This window comes from Natrix helvetica, assembly GCF_964273705.1.
Source record: "Natrix helvetica genome assembly, chromosome: 6".
Classification (NCBI taxonomy): domain Eukaryota; kingdom Metazoa; phylum Chordata; class Lepidosauria; order Squamata; family Natricidae; genus Natrix; species Natrix helvetica.
The window spans coordinates 83,245,434-83,261,950 of record NC_138553.1 but is presented as its reverse complement, the minus strand read 5'-3'; the positions used below and the strand labels follow the sequence as shown (position 1 = coordinate 83,261,950).

Genomic DNA, 16,517 nt, shown 5'->3' with positions numbered 1-16,517 from the left:
GACCCCACGATTTAATAACAAACATGTAGTCCGAGACCCGCTTCCTACTTTCCACTTGCACCCACCTTTACGGAAACATCCCCCTCCCCGTTTCATCACAATCGCATCTTTTTTTGCGTTCTAGTGCCCAACACCACCGAACCGGATTTCAAGTCCAAAGACTGGGTTTTCCTCAATTACACCTACAAGAGATTCGAAGGACTGACTCAGCGGGGCTCCATCCCATCTTACATGAAGGCCGGGAAGTTGTGAGAGACGCCAGGAAGCGTAAGAACTCAGGTACCCCGCCTGCCTCTGCTCCGCCTCCACCCGCTCCGACGTTCTCGCAGACTGGCGCCCGCGGACTCCCCCTAAACCCCCCTCCTCCCTCCAAAAAGAATTAAGGAATTCTACCGGATTAGAATTTTCCGAGACTACTACTACGGACAATTAGTTGGCAGTGCCAGCTGGCGGCTTCTATCAATAGCGAATTATTTTTGTTAAACTTTATTACAACAGAGGTACTGGAAATTGAAACGGAAAAGAGAGAGAGAGAGAAGAGAGAGAGAGAGAAAAGAAGAAGAAGAAGCAAACCGACATTCCTCTTTGTATCTGCACTGCCGAAATGTACATTGTAATGGTCAATTCTGCCACCTGGGTCCCTTCGTTTATAGTTTGAACAGTGGTGGGTTCCGGCCAGTACGGTCCTGTACGGCCATACTGGTAGTAGCTGGGAGCAGCTGACAGTGGCTCGTTTGGCCCACCCGCCTGGCCGCGTTCTATACCGGTTTTTAAAGCAACCGTCCAATGTACGGCACCTGCGCGAGCTCCGACAAGCAGCTGGGTGTCGCAGGGGCCGTGGAGTGCGTATGCGTGTGCACTGCGTGTGCACAAAAGGACACATGGCCCCGTGGGCACCGTACTGGTAGCGACGGGGAGAGGAATCCACCACTGGGGTTGAACTACACGTCGGTTCGCCCAGGTGTTAAAACAAGGGTGTTTGTGTAAGAGGTCTATTGTGGGGACGCAATGACTCCAAACTAATGACATATTTTACTCCGCCTTTCAGCTCGGCTTCTTCATCAGCAAATATATTTACCTGGGCAGTTTTTTACAGTAGAAAGGACAGGTAATCCTCAACTTACAACAGTCCATTTAACGACCATTTCGAAGCTGCGACGCCACTGAGAAAAGTGACTCGCGGCCTTTTTTCTTTCACACTTGTGTCCATTCCAGCCTCCCCGAGGTCACGTGATCAACATTCAGATGTTTGCCAACCGACTCGTATTTGTGACGGTTGCAGTGCTCACGTGATCCCCTTTTGCGACCTTCCGACCCGCAGAGTCAATGCGGAAAGCTGGATTCGCTTAACAACTGTGTGGCTCACTTAACGCTTGCGGCAATTCACTTAACAACTGTGGCTAGGAAGGTCACAAAACGGGACAGATGAACCGAGGTTTTGGGGCCCAGTTTGCGGTCGTACGTTGAGGATTACCTGTACGAAAAACACAAAGAAGGGGAAGCCACGTTCGATAATGCGGTCCCCTACGGAGGAAGAACAGTGGACATAAAAAGCCGGCGTAAAGTTATTTAAACGAGCTATTTTTAAATAGGACTTTTTTTGCCACACTCGTTGGCTTCTTGCTCTCACTCAGGGCTCCGTAGTCTTAACACTAAAGAGAAGCGACTCCTTCAGATTGTAATTTGTAGTCAAACTGGTTTGGAACTGGATTCAACCCTTAAGGTGAGCCTTTAGCTGCTTTCAGAAGTGAGACGCCACTTTTATCAAATAAAATCAGGGGTGAAATCGTACTGGTTCGGATCAGTTCGGTAGTAAAAAAAATGAAACCGGTTCGGGCAAACTAGTTTTTCCTACGATCAGCTGCCATGCATGATTTATATTAGCTAGAAAGCAGGATTTCCTGCTTTCTAGCTAATATAAATCGTGTGGCGCAGCGGATTTCCCCCCCCCCCGCTGTTCGCTTACCTTTCCAGGTGCTCCGTAGCAGGCTCCGCCCACTCGCCCGGATGTCATCACGTCCGTTTTTGACTCTTTGCGCATGTGCCGGGAGGTCCTGCCTGCGCTCACCGATAGCAAAGATAAGTGGATTTCACCCCTGAATAAAAGCGATGGGCAGCTTTCATCTCAAATCGCCGGAAAACATCTTAAGGAGGAAATAAATAAATAAATACATCCGGCATCAGCTCATCTTCTTTTGCTTCTTTCACTTCCTTCTGAATTTAACGTTGCTACGATGCTTCGAGCCATTTTGTTCTCCTCTGAGTACCAAAGATCCTGAAATTGCTTGACCAATTATATTTCCTTTTTCTTTCTTTTTCCTGAACGATAAAGGCGATTCGCCTTTTTAAAAAAAAAATAAACGAGGGGTACTAAAGAAAAAAGATAAAAACAAAATCTTCCCCTTTCTATTTTCGAACTTGTCGAGTTCCCTTGAATTAAAACCCTGCCGATTGCTGGGATTTAGGGAAGCGGTTTATTTTTCTACGAAGGGAGTTGAGTTCAAGAGTATAAACAGAATAACAGGAAGGGGCCTTGGAGGTCTTCTAGTCCAACCCCCTTCTCAGGCAGGGGACCCTATGCCCTTTTATGACAAAACCATTACTTTCCATTTTTAGTTTCTGAACTTGTCGAGTTCTCTTGAATTAAAATCCTGCCAATTGCTGGGTTTAGGGAAACATGGGTGGGCTGACTGCTATATTTGGCCGGTTTATTTTTCTACGGGGAGTTTGAGTTAAAGAGGATAACAGGGGGACCTTGGAGGTCTTCCAGTCCAACCCCCTGCTCAAGCAGGGGACCTTATGCCATTTCAGACAGGTGGCTGTCCTGTCTCTTCTTAAAAGCCTCCAGTAATGAAACACCCACAACGTCTGGTGGCAAACTGTTCCACTGGTTAATTGTCCTGACTGTTGGGAAGTTGCTCCTTAATTCCAGGTTGCTTCTCTCCTTGATTAGTTTGCTGGGATTATTTGGGGAGGGGGGGATTTACAAGATGAGGCTTCGTAACATTAGCGGGGGGGCATTGACAGACGCTTCCTGCAAGCCCCACCCCTTCTTGTCACATTGAGTGACATCATGACACATACAGAAATGGGGCGGGACTTTCAGGACAATATTAGTTTTGTTACTCTGCTCCCCTGCAGAGGCCAATGGCCCAAAGTCTAATGATGAGTTTTATATTTACATTTTTGATTGCAGGGATTTACATTTTTGATTGCAGGTTTTCCTCTTTTTATCCAGCAATTCCTGGGAGCGTTAAGTCAGTTTCTTCAAGATTCTTCTCATTTTCTTCGAACATTTTCAAGCCAGTTGTTGTCTGGTTTGTTTTGAGGTCGATTTCATTTCAAACGTTCGGGATTTGAATGGCTGCTGTACCTTTCCTCTTATTTCTTATTTCTTTTTTATTAAAAAAAAAATCAAAATCAAATAAATTCCGTAGTTGTGGTTTGCAAAAAGTTACAATAGAAGGCATATAAGGCTTTTTACAGCATATGAAATAAAGATGGCACTTTTTAAAATATTAAGCAGTCTTTTTTTTTTCTAATGTGTTAAATCATGAAAAGCCTTAATAAAGGAGAATATTTGTAGCTCAGGGTTGAAATGAGGGATCCTTGGTGCTCTCTTGAGCTTGGTGGTTTTCTTGCAGACGTTTCATGACCCAACTAGGTAACATCATCGGTGCTACAAGGGTGGTGGTGGAGGAGGAGGAGAACTGTGGGCTCCTTGGTACCCTCTGAGCTTGCTAGTTTTTTTGCAGGGGTTTCATTACCCAACTACGTAACATCATCAGTACTAGTAGGCGTGCTGTTTGCTGCCAGTTTTACATTCTGGTGGCTGGTCTATCTGTGTGGGAGGGGGAGGTCTTAGAGATTCTTGGGCTGTCTATTGTTGTCTCTTTGGCAATTTCTTGATTGGGGTAATGTTTATTTGATTGTTGGTCTGATGCCAGCATCCAAATCAGCATAGATAAACTCCCAAATTAGCATCAAACCTAGAAGCCAACAATAAACAGCCCCCACCAGAATATAAACTGATAGAATATAAACAGCGAGCCACCGGAATTTAATAACTGACAGCAAACACCACTCCTTGCTAGCACTGATGATGTTATCTAGTTGGGTCATGAAACGTCTCCAAGAAAGCAACCAAGCTCAGAGAGCACCAAGGGCCCCTCATGATAAGTTGTCTTTCGTATATCTCTTCTAGATTCTTCAGAAAACCATGAACTCTTAAAAAATGCCAGATTGATGTTTTAAGCTTTAATATTTCTCAACAACTTTGAAGAGGTGTGAACTTCAACTCCCAGAATTCTCCAGCCATAAAAGCAATTGTCTGAATGTGGCCCAGACCTGGATTGTGAATAAAAAACCCCAACTGTCTGGTTTATATCAATATACTAGCCGATAACCAGGTGTTGCCCCGATATTTATTTATTGGGGGGGGGGAGGAATGTCTGGACCAAACATAATTTCTACCATTACCATGGCAACTCCACAGCGCTATACAGTAGAAGCCATTTTAAGGCACAACAGGCTGCATCTTAACAGAACACACACACAGTGTGTTTTTCTCCACAGTGTAAGTCATCTGTGTACCAAGTTTGGTTGAAATTGCTCGAGGAGTTCCAGAGTTATGCTGGAACACACACACACACACACACATATCCGTTGAGAGAGAGAGAGAGAGAGAGAGAGAGAGAGAGAGAGAGAGAGAGAGAGAGATACATAGATAGAGATAGATGATAGATAGATAGATAGATAGATAGATAGATAGATAGATGATAGATAGATAGATAGATAGATAGATAGATAGATAGATAGATAGATAGATAGATAGATGATAGATGATAGATAGATAGATGATAGATAGATAGATGATGATAGATAGATAGATAGATAGATAGATAGATGATAGATAGATAGATAGATGATAGATAGATAGATAGATAGATAGATAGATAGATAGATAGATAGATAGATAGATAGATAGATAGATGGATAGATAGATGATAGATAGATAGATATAGATAGATTTAAAGAAACCACTCTGGAAGAAAAAAAATAGAGAAAATGGTTAGGATGTTAAATTACAGGCTGAAGAACAATCAAATGCTTAAAATCACGCTCAAAACATTCCTTTCTTGAATATTCTTTACAATTGTAATGTAAGAACACAATGCAGGACATTTCCCAAATTCTTGATGCAAAGTATTTAAAAGAATTCTCAAGACTCAAAAGTCCCCGCCCCCCCCCCCCAAAAATCAGCAGAATGTTTTATACAAATTAGGAGATAAAAATGCAGATGACCAGATCCTTTAGAGGCACAGAGAGAGAGATTATATCCAGGTTCAGCGATTTAAAAAGTCTTCCCAGCAAGCCTACGCAAGTCGCCAAGTTGTTTTATTACCAAACCTGTTTCCACCACCCCCTCTCCACCCGCTTCTCGCTGGGCAAGATTCATTTATTTCAATAAAAGAGGAGGAAATAAGAGAAGTAATAAAAACACCGAAACAGTCAAAGGCAGAGGTGGCCTTCTCACAAGCAGCTTCATTTATTTTTAAAAACTTTTCTTCGCAGCTGGTGTTTTATGAAAGGCTGTGTGTTTTAATCACCGCACTGCCGGAGAATGACTTTTGACACTGCTGCTCTCGAAAAAAATGGAGTGCATTGTTTGGAGATACATAACAGAAATTTCGGAGGCCCCGGTTTATTTCCCTGTTATTCTGTTAAATGTTTCTTTTTCTGAATGGTGAAGCAATAACCGTCTTTCTTTCCGTATATTTTTATGATGTGGCTTTTGATCGGTTTTTTTAAGGGCCCTCAAGCACCGATGAGGTTAGAAAACGGTCCATGTAGGATACGGAGGAAATCCCTAAAATGCTTTGCTTTTTTTTTAAAAAAAAAACTTTCTGTAAATCTCAAATCTGCAAAATCTCACAGCAGAGAGGCGTCAAACTTGATTTCGTTGGGTGATGTTTGACCTGGGATGGGCTGGAACAGGGATGGGTTCCTGTCAGCACTAGGTAGTAATTCAGCGTGGGGGAAAAAAATTGAGCTCCCCACAGGTGCGCATTTGCATCTAAAAAGATCTGCGCACCCACAAATTAGAAAAGGGAAAAATTACATTTTTTCAATAAAGATTGTTCTGCGCATTTGCAGAACAGAAAATCAAGATGGCGGCGCCAAGCATAGAACCGGTTTGGGGGCATGTCCGGCCGAGTTACTACCTACTCGTCTGAACCGTAAGAACCCACCTCTGGGCCAGTGTGTGTGTGTGTGTGGCCAGTGTGGTTGTGGCCAGCTTGATGTCACTCGTGTTGGGGGGGCATCTGTGGTAGACCAAGCGCTCTGCCAGCGAAAACGGACTCCCGAGGTCGGGAACCCGTTTTCTGCTGGTCTGGCCTCCTGCAACCCCCTGCCAGTGAAAACGAAGCTGTGCACAGACACAGATAAAACCTCCAAGTGGCCTCAACGACCCTCTAAAAGAATGCAAATGACTACAAGGAATATAAATCATTCCCTTCCCCACCATCCTGTCAGAGCTGAAGAAGCTTCTTGGATGAGAAGTGAAACGTCTTCAAAAAAGAAAAAAGAACAAGAATGTCCATTTGCCTCTTGAAAAAAAAGCACTGTTGGGACAAAAGTCGATGAAGCTTTGAATACCTCTTTTTTTTTAATTGAAAAAGTTTTATACAAACAAATTTTCCCCCTTTTTACCCCCCGCCATATAATGTAAATCACATACAAATACTGTACCCCCTCCCCTCTCCCGTCTTAGAATAGATTTCTCGTCCAAATATTGTGCCCCCTCACCTCCCAACAATCATAGTATAAGTTTCTTTTAAAGTAACAATAGCCCAATAACCCCATCATCTACATTAATTAAACATATATAAATCATAATATAGGTTTCTCTTAAAGTAGCAATATCTCATTAATCCCATCATCTAAATTTATTATGCAATACCTCTTGATAAGAAGCTTCCCGTGTCGTCTGATTTCTTAACTATATTGTTGCAAAAGAAAATAAGAAAATAAGGAAGAAAATAGCTTTTTTAATTTTGTTATTTTTATTTTATTATTTTGGCCACGTAGAATCTTCTTTCTGTTCTAACCTCCTTAACTGATGGAATAGGATAGGAACTAGGAGAGAATAGGAGAGGATGGGAGAGGACGGGAAAGGACCAGAGGAGGTATTTAGCAAGTTCTGACCAGTTCTGGAGAACCGGTAGCGGAAACTTTGAGTAGCCTGGCCGCGCCCCCCGTTATATTTTCTGCCTCCAGAGTCCCAGCTGATCGGGAGGGAAAGGGGATTTTGCAGTATCCTTCCTCTGCCATGGCCACTAAGCCATGCCCACCAGCCAAACCACGCTCACCAAGCCACGCTCACAGAACCGGTAGTAAAACTTTTTGAATCACACCACTGGACAGGACGGCACAGAACGGAACAGAATTGAACATATGGAACAGTACAGAACAGAATAGAAAGCTAGGGCTGGAAGGGACCTTGGGGGTCTTCTATGCCACCCCCTGCCCAAGGCCTTAAACCACCCTGGATATTCTGGACCTGGGGATAATTTAGGAACTGAAGATCTTAGATACGTCCCTGTGTTCCGGTGAAACTTTTCCGTGGGTCTGAATAATGAACAAAGCCTATAGGTTTTTCAAAGGAGAGAAGCTTATTATTGAGCGCAGCTGCTTCCTAGTAACTGCTTTTAGACCGTAGCCTATAAAGACTAAAGTGGCCCATTTGCGTAACCGGTAAACCAGTAGTAGTTTTGCTCAATCCTCCTGCCATGGAGCCTGGGTCTGAGTGCGGCTCCAGTTGTGCAATTCACAACTTGGGACCGTGTCTGTTCTGCTACAGTCTTTCCCAATCCGTGGGGGGGCTGCAAGGGGATATAAACAGTGGCGGGATTCAAATCATTTAACAACCGGTTCTCTGCCCTAATGACCAGCTGGGTTGGCGTGGCTCGGTGGTCATGTGACTGGGTGGGTGTGGCCAACTCAACATCACTCATATCGATGGGCGCTTCGCCTTAGCTGTTGCAATGGAATAAGGGTTAACCGGAGAAGCAGTTTCTGTAAACAGGGCAACAAAGATGAGGCTAGAAACAACACCAGAAGGTTTCCTTCCTGCCTTCCTTACAGGATTAGCCCTGGAAAGTGGGGGGGGGGGAACCAAAAGGAGATTTCTTCCAATAACTGGTTCTCCGAACTGTTTAGAAAGTTAACAACTGGATTCTCCCGAATAGGTGCAAACCGTCTGAATCCCACCACTGGACGTAAAGACGTGGTGAGGCAGCACAAGCGGTGCCAGTCCAGGGTCCTGATTGACAGGGGGTGAAAGGGGAGACGAGTGGGGAGTTGGACCAGCCCGCACCCCCTAAGCATGGTGGAGATGAAAGGATGTGGGTCAGTGGATGAGGAAAGCCCCAGCTGGGTGCCAATGTGTCCTCATTGTACTGGTGCTATCCCTGGTTTGTCCAGTTACCCTCGCTGTCTGCAATCGTGTAGGGTATGGGGTTTTCTGCTTGAGCAGGAGGCTGGACTAGAAGACCTCCAAGGCCCCTAATCTGTTCTGTTCGGATTGTGGGATAAGCAGATTCTGCAGGCTGTGGGGCCCCCACGGATCTGGGCCTCCCCTCTTAGCCTCAAACAACCCTGGGGGCTCAGTCTGGAAAGGGCTGGTTGGGGGGTGTCTAAACCCAGATTCAAACGGAAGAATTGGACCTGCAGCCAGGCTGGAGAGCTCCTTTGGGAAGCCCACCCGTTGTAACCCCTGGACAGTTTACCTGGCCTCTCCCTAAGAGAAGGGAGAAGAAAGAAGAGAGGATAAAAGATGGTTAAAAGAGAGGACTCCTAGGTGTAAGGGATGGAGTGAAGAGGAAGAGGAGAGGAGAAGAAAAGGGAAAGAAAAGAAAAAAGAAAGGAAGGAAAAGAAAGGCAGAGAAGAGAGGAGAGGAGATGGGAGGGGAGGAAGCAAAGGAAAGGAAAAGAAAGTCAGGGTGGGGAGGAGAGGAGAAAGGAGGGGAGGAAAAGAAGGGAAAGAGCATAGGGGAAGAGAGGAGAAGAGGGAAGGGAAGCAAGAGAAGAGAAGGGAAGAGGAGAGGGGAAGAGAGAAGAGGAAGAGTACAGGAGGAGGAGGGGAGAAGACAGAAGAGAAGAGGAGAAGGCAGAAGAAAGGGAAGAGAAGAAAGAGACGAGGAGAAGAAAGGTGAGAGGAGAAGAGAAAGAAGAGAAGAAAGAGAAGAGGAGAGGAAAGAGAAGAGAAGAAAGGGAAGAGAAGACGGGGTGGGAAGAAGCGGCAAGGAAGCCCCCACCCCCTGACCTTGACTAGGAAAGGCGGGTTGCAAATTCCCGGAGTGAGGAAGGGGCGTTTGGATCCCAGCGCACCTGGGCAGAAAAGCGCATCCCCAGGGCGGACCAGGTCGCTGCCTTGGCTCTGGCCGGGTTGCAAAGCGCCGCGCAGAGCCGCCTTTGGGGAGGGGGAAGGAGGGTCCCTGCCTTGCCCCCACCCCAGCCCCCTGTCCTCGCCCGGGTGCCCCCCCCCCCAGGCGCCCGCCTCTCTCGCGAGAAGCAGCGCGCTTGGCCCCGGCGAGGCTGAGCAGGGCGCAGCGCAGAGGCGGCGCCGGCACGGAGGAAGCCCCCGGGGCAGGTGCCGGGCGCGCCGAGCCCCGCTTTGCCTCTGGCCGCTCCGGGAGGAAGAAGAGGAAGAGGGGGAGCGGGCGCCTCCCGCCTGCCTGGACAGCTCCATGCCTCGGGCTCCCCGGAGCGCTGCCTGCCGCCGTCGCCTTTGCGCTGGGGAGCCTTGGCCATGGCGGAGGCGGCCGGGCAGGGCGCAGGTGAGGGCGCCGGGCGGGGGGGGAGCGGCCGGGCGGGGGCTCTGCGGGGTGCGGCTGGGGAAGGGGGCTCCCCAAATCTTCAGGGGGCCGGAGGGGGAGGGGGTGGCCAAGAGCAGGAGGGGACCTGTCATTCATCCATCTGCCTTCGTTGCCCTGCGCTGGGAGCTCCTGGCCTCTTCCCCGGGTCTCTGAATGCCTTGGTCAGAGTCCATCTCTCTCTCTTTCTCCTCCTCCTCCTCCTCCTCCTCCTCCTCTCTCTCTCTCTCTCTCTCTCTCTCTCTCTCTCTCTCGCTCGCTCGCTCGCTCGCTCGCTCGCTCTTTCTCTCTCTGTGTGTCTGTCTCTCTCTTTCTCTCTCTGTTTCTCTCTTTCTCTGTCTCTCTGTCTCTGTTTCTCTCTTTCTGTCTTTCTCTGTCTCTCTGTCTGTTTCTCTCTGCGTATGTTTCTTTCTGTCTCTCTGTCTCTATTTCTCTCTTTCTCTGTCTCTCTGTTTCTCTGTCTCTGTTTCCCTGTCTTTCTCCTTCTCTCTCTCTCTGTTTCTCTCTTTCTTTTTCTCTCTCTCTCTGTCTGTTTCTCTCTGTTTCTCTCTCTGTTTCTCTGTCTCTGTTTCTCTTTCTCTCTTTCTCTCTCTGTCTCTCTCTCTCTCTGTTTCCCTCTGTCACTCTTTCTCTCTCTGTCTCTTTCTCTCTGTTTCTTTCTGTCTCTGTTTCTCTCTGTTTTTCTCTCTCTCTCTGTTTCCCTCTGTCACTCTTGCTCTCTCTGTCTCTGTTTCTCTGTTTCCCTCTGTTCACTCTTTCTCTGTGTGTTTCTCTCTTTCTCTGTTTCTCTCTCTCTGTTTCTGTTTCTTTCTCTCTATGTTTCTCTCTCTTTCTCTATTTCTGTGTGTGTGTGTGTGTAAGAGAGAGGGAGGGAGGGATATTCCCCCCCCTGGTGGGATTCAATTTTTTTTACTACAGATTCTATGGGCGTGGCTTGGTGGGTGTGGCATGGCTTGGTGGGCGTGGCAGGGGAAGGTTAGTGGTTCATTGATATTGCTATAACAAAATATGCACGAATGGAAGAGAAACAGCTGGAAAAAAATAAAGAAATATTGCAAATCGAAGTTGAGCCACTGTGGAGGAGGAAACCAATGGTTGCATCAATAGTAATAGGAGCCCTTGGAGCAACATCCAAAGGATTACCTCGATACATGGACTGTGAATTGAATTGAAGAAATAATAATAATAATTATAATCATCATCATAATCACAAATACGGGTCAATGTTTTATTCATGTTTAATGAATAAAATAAATAATAATAACAACAACCTTTTAAGAAGGTCCTTGGTTGATCCCTTGTTCAGTTGACTGAGTTTCATGTTTAATGAATAAAGTGTAGCAATAATAATAGTAATAATAATAATAATAATAATAATAATAATAATAATAATAATAATAATAATAATAATAATAATAATAATAATAATAATAATAATAATAATAATAATAATAATAATAATAATAATATTCTAAATTAATCCACTGGTCACTATGTAAAAAAGTATGATTTACCTGTATCCAGAAGCTCATGGGAAAATAAAGTGGAAAAAGTTATCGAAAATGAGAAGGTGAAGATCTTGTGGGACTTTCGAATACAAATGGATCGTCATTTGGAGCAAAACACACCAGAGATCATGGTTGTAGAGGGCCAAAGTGTACAGTTTATTGATATCGCTGTTCCTGGAGATGCCAGAGTCGAAGCAAAAGAACTAGAAAAAATCATGAAATATCGAGACCTGGCCATCGAAACTACACGGATGAAGCATGTAGCAGTGATACCCATTGTCATCGGGGCACTTGGCACCATGTCCAAGAATTTTACAAGATACATCCACAAATTGCAGCTTCCTGCAATAACACCAGCGGAGCTGCAAAAAACTGCCCTACTTGGAACATCTTACATTTTAAGAAGGTCCTTGGTTGATACCCCTATTGACAATCTCCTGCCTCTTTTTAAAGAATGGAGTAACTCCACTGAGGTTTCAGTTTAGAAAAAGGCAGTGAGACCTACCCAGCTAATTATTGTCTAATCAGCCAGTTGTGTATAATTACATCTTTATCATCAGCTGGCTGGCTGGAAGGTTTAAGCGGCTGGGCTGTAGAAGAGGCTGGGCTGCATTTAATGGAAGATGGCGTTTGATTTAATTTCTGGAGAGGGTTTAATGCCAGCATTGTCAGTCTCTTAAGTAGATGTCTTCTCCAGTCATGCTGCTGCATGAGAACGCAAAATAGTGGAGAATTATATTTTAATATATAGCATACCTATGTGTAGATAAAACAGATTTAAATCTGGATATGTGTCTATGGAGATCATCTATCTCCAGTCTACAACATGGTCCTTTCAATAGTTCCAAGAAGCCCCCACCCACCCATTTGCACCACTCAGGTGACCCTGTGGACACAGATAAAACCTCCAAGTGGCCTCAACGACCCTCTAAAAGGATGCAAAGGACCAATTCTGTCTTCAAGGAATAAAAATCCTTCCGTTCCCCACCATCCAGACCGATCTGAAGAAGCTTCTTGGATGAGAAGTGAAACGTCTTCAAAGAAAAAACAGAAAGTCCAGTTATCATCTTTGGATAAAATCTGAATAGTGGATGGGGCACTACCTGGAGAAGAGCAGTAGAGAAGAGAAAGATCTGGAGAAGATAATCAAGACCTGGAAGTAGAAGTGGAAGAGCTATGACAAAAGGAAGCAAAGTTAGCGCCAATCGTCATAGGCTCCTTGGGGGCAAGCCCAAAACATCTGGAGCACCCCTTGAAGATCCCTGGCATTGACAAAATCACCATCAGTCAATTGCAAATGGCAGCTTAACTTGGAACGGCTTACATCCTGCGATGAAGATACCTCTCACGCTATCCAACATCCACATCTGCCTATCCCAGGTCTTTGGGGAGGACAAAAATGCCAAATCCAGGCTGAACATCTGGCTGATTCCTATAAACCACAATACTGCACCTTCCGATATCATCCAACATCAACATCTGTCCCAAATCCTTGGCACTTGATAGGATACAGCAAATGTCAAATCCAGGCTGACTCTGCGACGCACCACAATAAATACTGTAATCACAATGTAGAGATAATTTAGGAGTCTGTATTCTTTCCCCTTGTAGTTCAGCAAATTAATTCCAGTTGCACGCCTTCCTCTTTCAGCTTGGATGCTATTTGTCTCTTTTCAGATAATCTTCCCGGAGAAGGAAGTCAGGTTTTGGCAGGCTCAAACATTATGTCTCCCGTGGCCCCTTCCATAAATTCATTTACGGCAGAATTTCCTAGAAAGCGAAAAGGGAGTGACTCCGATACTCAGTAAGTGTGAATATTTCCTCTTTTTGTTGTTGTTAAATGATCCCTTGGATCGATTTTGCTTTGCATTGAAATGTGCCTGTTATTCCACACCCCATATGTTGGATTTAAACAGTAAACAGTGACAGAGTTGGATGGAAGGGACCTTGGAGGTCATCTAGTCCAAGTGGCTCAGTGTCTTAGCCACTGAGCCACATGGAAGCTCGGCTCTTTTTAATGGGATGGATATTAATTTTCCTTGAAACAATGGAATATCAGACGGCCCCTGGTGCTGATTTTATTATTTTTCTCTTATATACAAGCACAAGAGAATCTTTTTCATAGCCCCATTGTCAATTTCATTTTTGAGTTCATGAAATAATGCCATCTCAGAATCAAACGTGCTTTGCGTTAACAGGTAGCCCTCGACGTACCGCCACAGGTGAGGCCAAAATTTCTGTTGCTAAGTGAGACATTTGCTGAGTGGATTTTGCCCCATTTTATGACCTTTCTTGCCACTGTTGTTAAGTGAATCGCTGCCATTGATAACTTAGTAACAGGGTTGTTAAGTGAATCTGGCTTCCTTATTGACTTTATTGGTCAGAAGGTCGCAAAAGGGGAACACACGACCCCTGTGTTGTAAGTGTGGGACAGTTGCCAAATATCTGAATTTTGATCATGTGACCAAGGGTGATCACGTGACCCGTCGTAAGGGTGAAAACGGTCATGTCACTTTTTCCAGTGCTATAGTAACTTTGAACAGTCACTAAATGAACATGTAAGTTGAAATTTACCTGTATTGTCTCTTCTCTAAGGAGTTTAGTCACCTCTGCAATTTCCTTCATCTTCAAATCATGATTTATTTTCAGTTGTACTGATTTTTTGTTCTGATTAATTTAAATTTTCTTTCCCTAGATATACCTGTGACACTGAGGGAGATGATCTCCAGAGCAGGTAGAATGTTTTATCTATATATATAAAAGTCTCTGTGTGTGTTCTGTTAAGATACAGCCTGTTGTGCCTTAAAATGGCTTCTACTGTGCAGCGCAGAGGAGTTGCCATGGTAACGGCTTCCCAGTCCTCCACAAGGGGGCTCCCTCTGGTAAGGGGGAAAATCCAATATTAGAAATTATGTTTGGTCTGGACTTTTCTCCACGTTGCATAACGTTTAATTTTAATCCTTTTTCGTAGGAGTGAAGATGAAGAGCATGTGAAAATTAAGTATTTCAGGTAACTACAAATTAGGCAATAATTTAGTTTTCCAAAGGAAAATTAAAACTTAAAATTAATTTTGGGTAGTGTGACATAAACAAGAGATCTCTGCATACTTTCTTGCAAAATCTTTTTAATGGCATCGGATCACGAACCATTGCATGTAATTTCCTCTTTATTTTTATTTTAGGGTCCTGTTAAAATTGGATTTTAAAGTATTTGTCTAGACGGGATGGTTTTTACCGGATTTGGTTCAGACTCCTGATTTGATAATTCAGAATTTTTCAGATTCTCTATAGCAGGGGTGTCTTAAAGTTCCCAAGTTTGGACACCCCTGCTCTATAGGATACCAACTGCTCAGGATTCTGTTCATAGATTAGAAATTGTGGTTTTTATTTTATTCTTCAATGATTCTGCTATTCTAGCCATAGCTGAAATCATTCCTTTTTTTCTTTTGTATAGACATGAACATTGCAAATTTTTAGCCCCAGAGTTTTATATTTGAGAATGACTTAAATATGAAAGAATATATGATCTTTTTCATAGCAACTGGCCAACAATATTCTAGTGGTGTGGGGAGAGAGAGAATTTTAATAGGGAAATATGTTTTGGATGGGTTTTTTTTCCCCCTTAGGGAGGCTCACAGCCAAACAGAGAAAAGAAGAAGAGACAAACTGAACAACCTGATAGAAGAATTGTCGGCTATGATACCTCAATGCAATCCGGTGGCTCGTAAGCTGGATAAACTCACCGTCTTAAGAATGGCGGTGCAGCATTTAAAGTCAATGAAAGGCAAGTATGAAATATTATCAAAAATTCTGAACGGTGCTTCAAAAGCTGTCCTTTTGAATCATCATCAGTTTTAAACAGCCCCATAATTCCTTGCATCAGGGTGGAGTCTGGGCAACTGAATGAAGCTTGAGTGTTTACTGGCCAGATGCCTTTCCTGTCGCCAGAGCAGAGTTTTATTCAGCAGATATATTCTCATTGAGAAATATCTGCCTCTACCTAGGATCAAACTCACAGCTTCCTGATTGTTAGTAGCAGTGGTGGGAGGCCCAGCCCACCTGCCCGGATGCTTCTGTGCATGTGCAAAAAACAAGATGGCGACACGTGGTGCTGCCGGTAGAATCAGTCGGGGGGCATGGCCAGCCGAGTTACTACCTACTCAGCCGAACAGGTAGGAACCGGTAGGAACCCACCTCTGGCGTGAGAAAGCAACCGAACCAGTAGTAAAAAAATTGTCAACCCACCACTGGGATGGATCAATGTTTAACTCAGCTTGCAGTGAGCGTGACTAAATCGTAATATTCCTGGGATCTTAACTAACGAATGAAATAGGGCAGGAGCTTTCATCCTGCCCATCTTGGTTTCATGTGTAAATGGCTGTAAAACTCTCACATGGGTTTTCCATAAAAGTGATTTAACTTCATTTAAATTTATTTGGTGGTCCCTTCCTTCCTTCCTCCCTCCCCCCTTCCTCCCTCCCTTCCTTCTCCTCATCTTCCTCCTTTTCCTCCCTCCTTCTGTCCCTTCCTCCTCCTTCCTCCCTCCCTCCCTTCTTTCTCCTCGCCTGCCTGACTCTCTCCTTCCCTCCCTCTGCCCCTCCGTCCCTCCCTCCTCCTTCGTTCCTTCCTCCCTCCCTCCCTCCCTTCTTTCTCCTCGCCTGCCTGACTCTCTCCTTCCCTCCCTCTGCCCCTCCATCCCTCCCTCCTCCTTCGTTCCTTCCTCCCTCCCTCCCTCCCTTCTTTCTCCTCGCCTGCCTGACTCTCTCCTTCCCTCCCTCTGCCCCTCCGTCCCTCCCTCCTCCTTCGTTCCTTCCTCCCTCCCTCCCTCCCTTCTTTCTCCTCGCCTGCCTGACTCTCTCCTTCCCTCCCTCTGCCCCTCTGTCCCTCCCTCCTCCTTCATTCCTTCCTCCCTCCCTCCCTCCCTTTTCTCCTCGCCTGCCTGACTCTCTCCTTCCCTCCCTCTGCCCCTCCATCCCTCCCTCCTCCTTCGTCCCTCCCTCCCTCCCTCCCTTCTTTCTCCTCGCCTGCCTGACTCTCTCCTTCCCTCCCTCTGCCCCTCCATCCCTCCCTCCTCCTTTGTTCCTTCCTCCCTCCCTCCCTCCCTTCTTTCTCCTCGCCTGCCTGACTCTCT

At 45.3% G+C, this 16,517-nt stretch overlaps 2 protein-coding genes across 3 annotated transcripts in view; both read left to right on the top strand.

Annotated features, from left to right (window-relative positions):
• The window catches only part of STK38L (serine/threonine kinase 38 like), a 36,455-nt gene extending 32,939 nt beyond the window's left edge, over positions 1 to 3,516 (top strand). For both annotated transcript variants that reach the window (XM_081957368.1, XM_081957367.1), the window contains exon 14: positions 125 to 3,516. In XM_081957368.1, coding sequence (XP_081813494.1) covers positions 125 to 252 — 128 coding nt within the window. In that variant the 3' untranslated portion in view covers positions 253 to 3,516. The remainder of the gene's footprint in view (positions 1 to 124) is intronic.
• Positions 3,517 to 9,629: 6,113 nt separating this feature from the next.
• Positions 9,630 to 16,517, top strand: part of BMAL2 (basic helix-loop-helix ARNT like 2) — a 28,840-nt gene continuing 21,952 nt past the window's right edge. The window contains exons 1-5 of the mRNA XM_081956703.1: positions 9,630 to 9,842; positions 13,064 to 13,190; positions 14,082 to 14,120; positions 14,358 to 14,396; positions 15,013 to 15,170. Of these exons, the coding sequence (XP_081812829.1) occupies positions 9,815 to 9,842; positions 13,064 to 13,190; positions 14,082 to 14,120; positions 14,358 to 14,396; positions 15,013 to 15,170 (391 nt within the window). The 5' untranslated portion in view covers positions 9,630 to 9,814. The remainder of the gene's footprint in view (positions 9,843 to 13,063; positions 13,191 to 14,081; positions 14,121 to 14,357; positions 14,397 to 15,012; positions 15,171 to 16,517) is intronic.